At 46.7% G+C, this 12,105-nt stretch overlaps 1 protein-coding gene across 3 annotated transcripts in view; it reads left to right on the forward strand.

Moving 5' to 3' along the window:
• Positions 1-12,105, forward strand: part of IGSF21 (immunoglobin superfamily member 21) — a 68,803-nt gene that overhangs the window by 48,412 nt on the left and 8,286 nt on the right. For 2 of the 3 annotated variants that reach the window (XM_031613290.2, XM_031613289.2), the window contains exon 2: positions 6,332-6,444. In XM_031613290.2, coding sequence (XP_031469150.2) covers positions 6,421-6,444 — 24 coding nt within the window. In that variant the 5' untranslated portion in view covers positions 6,332-6,420. Of the gene's footprint in view, positions 1-3,411; positions 3,464-6,331; positions 6,445-12,105 lie in introns of those variants that run through there. The other variant, XM_090123236.1, reaches the window with a different exon arrangement.

Raw genomic sequence — 12,105 nt, forward strand, 5'->3', positions numbered from 1 at the left:
CATCCACAACCTCTCTGGGCAGCCTGTTCCAGTACCTCACCACTCTCTCCATAAAGAATTTCCCCTTTGAGAGACAAGTGGCTTTTTGTTCAGACCCTTCCTCACATATCCTTGCCTATACCAAGATTGTGCTGATGTGGATAAAAATCCACCCAAAGCATTTGCAATGTGTTCTGGGTATTTTTTGACCAACATAATCCATTTTAAGCCTCAGTCTTCATTTTTCTGCGGCCTGTGCTATTGTCACACTGCATTGGAGCATGGCTATGGGCCCTGGTTGGATCTAGTAAGAATCTAAGACATAAAAATTTAAAACTGGCTGTAGTATTCATGATGATGACAAAACTGAAGTCTAAAAATTGGCTTTTCTTAAGGTACAGCGGTGTAGTTTTTTGAGAAGCCCTTGTGTGATGTGTAGTGTTGGAAATGCACTGCAGTTATGTTTGGGTACCATGGCACAACATGACATTAAGCTTTACTTGGTGGGGGATTTCAGTTGGCTGGGATATTCTGGGGGGAAGGAAGCCCAAGATTTAAGAAAGAAAGGAAAAAAAAAAAAGCTGTGGGTAGTGTTCAGAAATCCTGTCTCAGTTGGGTTTGAGAAATTGTTGGAAGTTGGTGTTGTAGTTTGGCCTTATATACCAGCTGGACTGTGACACTGTGATAAAATCTGACTGGCAAGGCTTAAAAAGAGGACACTGGTTTGAAGAGTTTGCAAATATTTTTTATTACAAAATCTGAATTGAAACAGACCCCTTAGGGCCTGCCTGTCCCTATTGAAGGACCCTGTTGAAGGGTCCCTCTATAACTGATGATGCCAGTGCCCTGCTTTTAGTGGTTTTCTCAGTTAATCTTGATTTAAAAGGGTCAAAAGGCAAAACCAACCACGCTCAATCAATGTATTGATTAAAATTATTGATTAAAATGACAAAGAGCTAGCAAGACATGAGACATGTCTGTAAGATGGAGGGTGTCTTGGTGTAGGCTTTGATGTGCCTATTGCAACCTACTTCATTAGAGAAAAATACTCTATAGTATGTATTCTATATGTCTTTTCCCTATAGTGCCATAGGACTTAGGTGCTGTGTGGTCCAACAGCCCCTATGCAATATAATTAGAGATACAGCTGCAAAGCGCTTCCTCCCTCTTATGCAAATGGATGAGGTAAGAGGCATCTAATTAAATGTTTGTACTTTAATTCGCCATGGTGTGTAGGAAGATGAATTTTAATTACTGGCTCTTTAATTGTTTGGTCGGCCTGTTAATATCCTATTTACACAGTATTAATACAATTTGCTCTCTGTCAGCAGGGCTCTTCCTCGCAGCGGGAGCGAGATTTTCCTTCTGCTCCAGGTGGCCCAGTGATGCCGGGTCTTATGGCTTTATTACGTGAATAGAAAAAGAAATATAGCATGAACAAAAAATTACAAAATCCAGCACAGATTTTGGTTTTTGGGGCATTCTGCCCCGTTGATACTCAGCTTCTGTTTTTCTTTAAGGAAAAAGTGGGAAATCAGGCAAAAGTCACGCACCTTCATGCCTTTGAGAACACAAAGGGGCTCCCCCCCACCTTTTCCTTTTGCAAAAGGACCATCTCCTTTGGATGCCTGACGCTGCCTCTGTCTGTCACATCCGATTTCACTCGTGAATGTTAAACCTGTATTAAAATACTTTTTTCCTCCATTTTGGAGGGAGGAAAAAAAAATAAAAATCAGTGCAGCAGTTTGCCAGGGGAAAAAGCTCCAGATTCAGCAAAATATGGCCACTCTGTGTTGGGACAGATGGGAGTCCTTTGCTGCTTCTTGCCCCTTGTAGCCCTCCTGGATTAGTAGGAGCGGCAGCAGCCCATTATAATTGTAAATTGCCTGGGAAGATCATAAATAAGGCATTGCTGGAGCCAGGAATATAGCCGGGGAGAGAGGGAGAAAGTATTTAGCTGTGCTCGCAGGAATGGGAGCAACTGCTGGTATTTAATCTTTAATGAACAAAATGTTGCCAAGTGCTACAAGTCAGAGCACGTTTGCTTAATGCTCCTCAGCCCTGGAGTTTGGCGTCTGTGGCTGCAGAGAATTCAGCATCATCTTGTGCCCTGATGATCTCCCATGTACCTCCCATCATCTTCCTCTCTTCTTTTGGGGAATGCAATTTTTTAGAATCATTAAGGTTAGGTAAGACTGCTAAGTTCATCAAGTCCAACCATCAGCCCATCCCCACTGTGTCCACTAACCGTATCCCTCATAGTTTTAGCATCCCAAGTGGCTCTTCTGCAAGTGGCAGAGTGTCTCCTCCATCAGCAAAATCCTGAAATCCTTTCGAACCCTTTGCAAAGAAGGGCTGTGCACTTGGAGGATTTCCCTGTGCTTACTGCTGTGTGCCAGCAGAAGGAATCCAGGAGGGCAAAATTGTAGAGAAAAATGAAAAGGCAGAGCGAGCAGGAGCCAGCTGGGCTTGCCTCATGTTAAAAGTCAGCAAGAGGAGAGGTGGGGGGGAATGAAAGACTGGAAGACACAGGAAAGGCCGAGCCTTGAATGGAGGAAGGGAGACATCGGAGCCAAAGGAAAAGAAAGAGCAGGAAGAAGGAAAAGAGGGGAAAATGATGCAAAGCACCCATTAGGTTGTTTTTCCTGAATGCTTTCAGAGGACCTAGGGACAGGAGGTAGTGAACGCTGAGATTTGAGGGATTGGTGAGCATACAGGGAAGGCAAGCACCAATTAGTGTCAATAAACTCGCATTTTCCTTAGATGTAGTTTAAAAGTAATTGGACACATGGTGAAGGGTTTTCTCAATGGGGGGGAGCACCGTGGGACACATCAGAATGCAGCAACATCCCTCAACTTCTGCATGCATAGGTGTTTGCACCTCCTCCCTTGCATCCGTTCTGTAATTGAAAATGCCGAGCATGTTACAATGAGCTGCTTTTATTAATGTGTTACTCCTGATTTAAAAGGACATTTCACTTATCTCTCCCTTCCCCCTTCCTTTCATAATTTTTTTAAGTGAATGTTGCAAGAATTCCCACCGCTCACTATCAAAAATACCTTTTTTCTTTTTTTTTTTTTCCCCAGGGATGAAATCTAATCAGAGGACTGCATTTCTATAGGTCAGAATCTAATCAGAAAGTGGCATGGCACATCTTTGGCTATGAAATATGTTTTATTTTAAAAGAGTGGAGAGGAAGGAGAAGAGCATAGGGCTGGGAGCTGCTTTGGGGCTATGGAGGTGATGGCTGGCTAGACACAAATCCAGTGCTCAGCCCTTTGTAAAACAGTTACAAAAGACTTTCAGGTTCAGCAGTGTCTGATATTACTGTTTTCTTCTCCCATATAAATGAAAAAAAAAATCGCAAAGAACAACCAGACCAGGACTTTCTGCGCTGTTTCCATAGGGGGTGAGTTCTGCTCTGCTTCTGAGGAGGAAAGGGAAAGATGAAGTTGGGGTTCTGTGGTGAAGCCTGGCAACTTTGTGAGTATGGAAAGTGCTCAACGCTTCCTTTTTCAGGAAAAAAAGGCAAATTTTGGACTTAAAATGATCATATGCTTATTTTAGCCCATTTGTTTTCTTGGTGCACCCCTTTCTGTCCCTGCTCTTCCACCTGATTAAAAGAAAAAATGAACTAGAGGCTTGAAAGTGAGGCCAAACCTTGAAATTTGCTTAAAAGCATTCAAGTGGGGGGGAGTATTCTGTGCGTTGCAAATTTACCTTGGATTTAGCCTGGGGGAGTCCCTGTGAACCCAAGCAGGGAGCTGCTGTCTTGGAAACCCTCCTGTTGCACAATATCGAGATGCCTCCATCAGGGACCTGCATAAAGAAGACTAAATTTGCTTTAATTAAAGCAAAAATGTTTGGGTGGAAGCTGAGGAGAAATCTTGCTGCAAGACCTGGGGGACAGCGCAGCAGGATGAGAACATCACCCTCCCCATAATCACATTCTGGGGAGCAGAAATGCGGAGCAGAGCCCTTCTAGCTAATGGTTGGGCTGAGCATGAGAAGCAGGAAAATGACCACAGTTTTAACTGTAGAAGACCCTTTTCCAGCATTTCTCTGCTCTGACAAAGCATTGGCTGTGACATCTTAGAAAGCTGAATTGTTGCTTGGAGGGATTTTATTGACACAGTCCCAAAATCCTACAGACCTGCACTCAGCTCTTTTCTGCATCTCCTGCACACTCATCCTTCTGAGAAGTCAGAAGTAGGTTTGGGGGTGTCTATCTTGGAGGATGGTGATGCATGATGTGGCAGTTCTCCACATTTGGAAAGAAAGAAAGGGAGATGAATGCTGAGATTCATAAGCATATCACCACCAATGACAAATGCACCACTAAGAAACCCAATTAGCAGCTAACAGGGATATTCCAGCATGGCAGAAGCTCATATCAAGAGCTTATTTCCCTGCCAGCAACAGGTGCAAGAGAGAGGGAATGAGCAAGCCCAAATCCAAGCTGGCAGCAGCATCACAGCATTACTCTTTCACCAAGAAGGGGCTGGGATGTTGCATAAGAGATTTCTGTGGGGATGTGCACCAGACCAGCAGGTTTTGGATGAGTCCATCTGGATTTCTGCTTTTTTTTTTTTCTTTCTTATCAGTGCCTGGCTTTATTTTCCCTGCACATGTACCTGGCATTTTGGTGGCTGGCTCCTCTGGGGAACCAAGTAGCTGCTTCTCCTTGCTTCATGCCCTATCCCTCTTTCACCATTTTTCTTCTGGTGAGATTTCACTCTGAAATGGGCGTCTGCTGCTGGTTGAGCATGGGAGGTTCTGGCCCCTATTGCACCAATGCAAGAAAGTGAGAGGTTGCAACAAAATAAGAGTATTGGCAAAGCACAGAACATCTCATAACTATGCTCTGTTGTTTGTAAGAAGTAGATATCCTCCTAGCACTGCCAAGCCTGAATTATCTGCTCTGATGCTTGGGTGCTGTTGGTCCAACCCTGAAGGAGCAACTCTGCAGTGGCCCAGTTTGGATTTGAGGCTTGGTTTTGAGCAAGGGTTGAGGTGCGAGCTGGGTGGCTGAAGCCTGTAGCTATTGGACTTTTGCAACATATAGAGGGAGACAGCAAAAAAATAATAATTTTGGATTTTTGAAGCCATTTGGAAGATGGAGTTCAGAGATGTGTGTACAGGGTCTCAGATGAGGATGCTCTGGCTTTGCACTACCATGTGCAAGAGTGGGGCTGAAGCCAATGCAGAGCACTTGGCAATGCATTTTCACCCTCTGTGTCTCAGTTTACCCACTGAAAAAAAAAACCAAACCAACAACTACAGGGGCTGCCTTCAAGCCAGGCTGGGGCTGGTGTATTTTAATAACTTGCAGGTGCAAGGGAGAAATGCAATCTCAACTCTGTCACCTGTCACTCGTGCTGCTGCTGCCAGCCTTATTTAATTGGCTGCTTGATCCACGCCAGGGACAGGAGGGAGATGAGATCTTGTCTGGGGTCTGCCCACGTCCCCAGAGCTCTGCCAGGCACAAAGCATTGCTTTGGTGCTTGTTGCTTTCTGTGCCTGATCTTTGGCAAATGTCAAAGGTGAAGCGGCAAAAATAGGGATACGCCCACAAAGAACTCGTGTGACCTCTGCATCCCTCCTCTTCTCCCATCCCTGCCAACCCCAGCTGCCTCCTCTGCAAAGGAATCTCAGTTCCTCTACCACTCGGGGCTGTTTGCAAACCCACATTTATTCTGTATTGCTTTTCCATCCAATGCAAGCAGCTGTTAAAACAAAATGGATTTTTGCAGTGGAATTTGGGGTGTGCTGTTTGGAAACAGTGCCAAATGGTACTCAATAAGAGCTCAGATCTGCAGGGCTGTCAATCTGCAGCTGGAGGATGTACAGCAAACTAAACATGAAATGCAGTCGCCTGCCCTCTTGACCGCAGCTCTGTGCTCCTGCAATGGGTTTGCAGCAAACCAAGGGGAGAGAGATGGGGAAAGGAAATGAGGAGAAATGAGGCTGCAAGTTTCAACTGTGGATCTCAAATCCTGATTGGTCATTGGGGTTTGTACACAGGTCAGCTTTGAGCCTCCAGAGACAGGTGAGATTTGGGTACCTGCAGGCAAATTGGGTGATTTTGCAAAGTAAAAGAGAGAGAGAAAAGCAGCAAAAGGGTTTTTCCTTGCATTTTAGTGCTGATAAATATATGTTAAATAATATTAGAAGGGTTTTCACTGGTACTTTTTTTATGCGTTTGGTACATATGATGATGGTGTCCACATATGTAGGGTGTAATCAACTTCTAGTCTTTGAACAGAGCCATTGAATGCCCCCAAAACCACTTGAACAAATTTTCGGCATCCTATCCAGCTCTTACGTCCCTTTTTTTCCCCTCTGTTGCAGCCTACCTGACAGTCAGCATTGAGCCACTGCCGCCTGTGGTGGTGGGTGATGCTGTGACGCTGAAATGCAACTTCAAGACGGATGGAAAGATGCGGGAGATCGTCTGGTACCGGGTGAGCTGACACCCAGCCTCTGCCCTTGGGAATGGGGACATGGAGGTAGCCATGTGGCATGAGGTCAGGAATGATGGGGAGGAATGTGACCATCCAGTGCGACAGTGGAAATATCAGTTGCGATGCTGTCCTTGCACAAAGCCAACAAGGAGGTAGCTGGGCTCTTAAAGCAGGGAAGGGGGGGGAGGGGGAAATGGGTTGGCAGTCATCTTAAGTTTTTTTCTTTTTTGTATGTTTTACTGTTTGGGTTTTTTTGGGGGGTGTGTTTTTTAGGCTGGTTTTGGTGCGTGAGGACTATGGGTGCAAGGGGTTAGTTGGCACCATTTGGGATTTTGAAGTTGCAGGTGGTACCATCCGGGTTTCTGAGTTGGGACAGGGTGCCATTTGGGATTTCTGAAGTTGGGGTTAGGATCAGCCCCACTAATTTTTTTTTTGTTGGTTTTTTTTTTAATGTTGGATGGAAAATAGTGCAAAACTGGGGGTGTTTGGTGCTTTCCTGGGCTTTTCTGCACTCTGCCTTGCCCCAGTGAAACAACTGAAAAAGAGGAAAAAAAAAAGAAGTAACTTCTACAGAAAAAAAGCTAAAAGTTGCAGGAGGTGAAGATTCAGCTCTTTGGTTTGCTTGCAGAGAAGGAGCTAATGGGGCTGGTGGGTCAGATGAAAGGGCTGTCCTTTGCTGTAGGAGGTTTTTTCTTGTTCCTGCTGTGTTGTTTTTGCCCCTCAAATGATGAGCTGTTGTGCCTTAAAGCTATTCTGCACAGCTGGCAGGGTTTATAAATACAGAGTAGTGTTCATGGTGCTGATGGATATTCTCTTGCATGAGTGTGCTGCGTATGTTCCCATTGCGTCCTGCTGTAAATATGTGTGGTTAGGTGTATCAACAAAAACATTGAATTACAAAACAAAAATTGTTCCAGACCCCTTTTTAGTGACTTGCTCTGGGGCTTTGTCCCCCTTCCAATCTGGGGAGGAGGCGGCTTTTTTGTACGGTGCAGTCTTCACCAGGTTTTTGCTTCCCTTTTCCACTCAGTAATATTGGATTAACCCACTTTCCTGCAAGCTGGGTCTGGATTTGCCTAATCCCCCTGCGTGGAGGCATGCTCGAGCCCTCGCTGAGGGGACGGCACATGGGGTGGCTGAGCAAACCACATTGTGGGATGCCATGGAGAGAGTGGGAGGGGAAAAATAACCCAGCTTTTATTTTTATCTCCCCAAATCCTCCTATCTTCTAGTTATTTGGTTTGTTTTTGCCTTCCTTGCCTTTTTTTCCTCCTTTCCCAGTGTGCTTCCTGCATTTGTAAATCATTCTGACAGTGCTTTTGTGCTCTGTGCACTGGAGCAGCCCAGTGGAGCAGTGCAGATAATCGTGGGCCTTTGTTTGTTTTAGAGGAAGCAAAGGGCTCCTTGGCTTTAAGGCACAATACTTCAGTGGAGGTGCAAGTGGGGTGCGAGGCAAAAGAGGTGGACTGTGGTGGCAAACTCAATGGCAGCAGTTGGATGTAAGGCGTTGGAGCGTGTGAGGAATGCATACAGAGTGCGTGTAGAGACCATGAGATGCATACACAGACCATGGGATGCATGCCTAGGCCAACGGGGTATGCGTGTGTGTAGACCATCAGGTGCATGTGTGGTTCATGAGGAGCATGATAACCCATCATGGCATGTGTGTAGCCTGTGAGGTTTGTACATAACCCATCATGTGTGTGTGCAAGCCATAGGGAGCGTGCATAGTTCATGGGATGCACGCATAGACTATGAGATGTGTGCACAATCCATCCTGTGCGTGTACGGTTTATCAGGAGCATGCATAACCAATCAGAGCACGCGCATAGCCCATAGAATGTGCACGTAGATCAGAGGGTGTATACATAACCCATTGTGTGTATGCATAAGCCCCAGGGAGGGTGCATAGCCCATGGGGTGCAAGCCTGACTCATCGTGTTATAGCTCATCAGGACACATGCACAGCCTGTCAGGGCATGTCTGTAGTCTGTGGAGGGTGTGCATAACCCATGGGGTGCATGCTTAAACATGGTTTGTGTGCATAACACGTTGTGTGTATGCATAGCCCATGGGGTGTGTGCGTGACCCATAGGGAGCGTGCATAACCCATGGGATGTGCAGATCAGACAGTTGGTGGCACCTGGGTCAAGCAAAGGACATGATGCATAGGGGAAGGAACATGGAGCCAGGCAGCTTCTCCGTGGAAAACCAGCAATGTGTGCTGTCTGCAGAGGTGTTAATTAACATTCAAACACCCCCATGAATCCTCCGCAGTAAATCCGTCTCCAGTGTGTGTTATTTGCCTGAGAACACGTGCAAACATGGGTTGGAACCCCTGTCTCAAATGCCCTAAGACCTTTCAGGAGATGAGGATGGCGGCATCCTCACAAACGAGCTTGTAATGAGCACTGGAAGACACAGAGCTGTCAAACTGTTGGCTGCCTCCTATCGCAGTGTTTCAGGGGTCACACTGGAGACCTGATTAGTGTGGCCACTGCCACGTCGCAGCGAGTGATGGGGAGGGAGAAAATTACTTTCTGCAGCAGTGCAGAGCTCTTAAAGGAAAAAAAAAAAAAAAAAAAAAGATACATACAGCAAAGAGAGGGAAGAAAATCCTCTTGGTTGTGTGTTGGCTCTGCACAAGTTGTACACAGCCAGGGGCTCAGATGAGGACAGGCCAATGGCATGGGATATTTTCGTGGTTTTGGCATGGTTTTGGTGGTGGATGAGTCCTGGGCATGCTGCTTTGATGGAGCAGTGCAGCAGCTCCTGACTGGTGTTTGTCCTGGGGACATGCAGCCCTCAGCACTGGGGTGTCCCTGGGTCCAGTGCAGGTGGCTTTTTCCCATTTCATTACAGAATCACAGAATTGCCAAGGTTGAAAGGGACCTCAAGCATCATGAATCTCCAACCCCCCTGCCACATATAGGGCCACCAACCTTCCCACCTAATGCTAGACCAGGCTGCCCAGGGCCCCATCCAATCTGGCCTTGAACACCTCCAGGGCCGGGGCATCCACAAGCTCTCTGGGCAGCCTGTTCCAGTACCTCACCACTCTCTCTGTAAAAAAAAATTTCCCCCTGACGTCCAACCTAAATCTCCCTTCCCTCAACTTAAAACCATTTCCCCCTTGTCCTGCTGTCACTCACCCTTTCAAAGAGTTGATTCCCCTCCTCTTTGTAGGCTCCCTTTAGGTACTGAAAGGCTGCAATGAAGTCACCGTACAGCCTTCTTTTCTCCAGGCTGAACAAGCCCAGCTCCTTCAGCCTGTCCTCATAGGGGAGGTGCTCCAGTCCCCTGATCATCTTTGTGGCCCTCCTCTGGACCCTCTCCAATAGTTCCCTGTCTTTCTTGTACTGGGGGCTCCAGACTTGGACGCAGTACTCCAGATGGGGCCTCACAAGAGCAGAGTAGAGGGTAACAATCACCTCCCTGTCCCTGCTGGCCACCCCTCTTTTGATGGTGTTTTAATTTGGTGTTCAGGGTAATTAGCAGGGAAGAAAACAGCAGGAAGACAGAGGTTGGTATTGTAGTATCCCTACATAGGCATTGTTCCCCATAGCACTTGTGGTGCATGGGCATTGCTTCCCATTGCATCCATGGTGCACGAACAATGCTTTCCGTAGCACTCATAGTGCATGGGCATTGCTTTCTGTAGCAGGCAGAGGCCGATGTGTTCTAAATGTTGGCAGTACCTGATCAATGGTGACACTGTGCAGTCCCTGTAGGGGCTGCCACTGCCCATTACGAGCAATGTGACACCATGGCCCTACCCCAGTGTCTCCCAGTGACAGCAATAAAGCCACCATGGTCTCCAGGGGAAGGTGACGGCAAGATACAAAAAACACAGCAAATTTTTGGGGTGTTGCACTCCAAATTTTTCAGCTGAAGCAAATCTATTGCAATTTATAAGCCTGCTCCTGTTTTGGGACAAGCCGCTGATTTTATAGCTGCAGAGAAATACTCTGAATTACGAGCACAGTGCTGATGGAGAGATCTTGGGACAGTAAGTGAGCATGGGCTGACTTGTGCCATTCATCTCCATGCCGGCTGGGTTGGTTCTGCCGCTTGGAAATGATAATTTAAATGTCAGCGTGGGTAACTATTTTAATTCCTCAAACTCAAGCAGGGAGACAAGGTCACATGCAGCAGCACGGCGGAGTGAGAGCCAGCAGCATGCTCTCTATTATAGCTCCGGCTTCAGGGAGCATTCCAAAACTGCACGTGATCCTTCTGCAGCGTGTGTAATGCTCATCTGTGTGCACATGTGTATGCAGCATTCCAATATCATTGCTCCCTTTGGGGTGCATGGGGGATGGAGATGTTCTTTTGGGGATCAACTCATCCCGTTTTGGGGCAAAGAATTCAACCACTCAATTTATTTTCCCCCAGTAGTGCTTTTGGGTAGTCTTGAGCAAAAAGCAAGGCAAGGACCAAAGGGTGAGAGCTTGGGATGCATAGAACCTCCCATCCTTTTGCCTTTCCTCCAAAGAGCCTTCCTCCATCCCTTGGTCGCCATCCACCACTGTGGGATGCTTATCGAGGATCCCGACTCCAGCAATATTAATGGGGTGGCTGTGTTTTGGGGGCAGTAAGCAGCTGGGTCACCGCAGAGATGAGAGCAAACGAGGGAGAAGCAGGAGGGAGCAGAAGGTTAATGTCTCTCACACAGTGGCAATTGTTGAGTTTTTGTCAGGAATAAGATCTTTGCTGGGGTTTATAAATAATGCAGCAGGCAGCCTGCAGCCTCAGGCTGAGCTCTGTGCCGGTGCTGTCAATGCACTTTTTCCTCTCCATGCACCCTTTTTCCTTCTGCAGGAGGGGCTTCTTGGAGCTGGGGCTTGCAATTTGGGGTGATCACCATCAGTGCTGCCAAACCCCCCTCATCCAATCTTAAATCTACTGCTTTTACCCCCTGTATATTCTCCAGCGATTTTTCTTCTGTAGCTCCTCTCAGAAAAATCAAATCTGACCCTAGGGTACAGATAAAAGGCTGTAAGTAGGTCTAATCCCTGGAGAGAGACTGTTTTGTGTGCGCCTTTTCAGAGGAGCCTGTTACTGCCTGTAATCTTCAGGGACCCACAGGGCTGCATCCCTCCTCAGGAGGCCGAGGGGACTCCCAAGGGCAGCGATGCCTCTGCCTCCCTGGTGCACTGCTCTGCTCCATTCACTTTACATGCATCTGGCCAGATGTGGAATCCATCCCTCTTGCAATGCAACTTGACCATAGCATGGGGGTAGCACCAGAACCTAGAAGGCCTTTGCAAAGCCAGTATAAAAAAAAAAAACACAAAAACCTGACTCAGAGTATCCCTCCTTTAGCAGTGACCAGGCTCAGATGCAACATAAAATAGGGGAAAAAAAGTGCAACTTAGACATCTGGAGTGCAGCATTTCGGCTAGTCTAGCACTATGCCACAATTGCATCTTGCGACTGCAGCTGCGGGATTGATGCAGCAAATTGAGGATAGCACATTTACGGCATGCAGCTGTTTCAAAAAACGGAATGCATTTTACTAAATCATTTATTTGTTTATATGATTTTTTCTTTCATTCATTTATTTTCTGAGATGCTTTTTTATCTCCAAAATAATGCCTGGAAAACCCCCACAGACATTGCACTAACAGCTATGGTACACTGAGATCCAAGTGTGGTGCT

The sequence above is a fragment of the Phasianus colchicus genome, chromosome 22, assembly GCF_987193195.1.
Source record: "Phasianus colchicus chromosome 22, bPhaCol1.hap1.1, whole genome shotgun sequence".
Lineage (NCBI taxonomy): Eukaryota > Metazoa > Chordata > Aves > Galliformes > Phasianidae > Phasianus > Phasianus colchicus.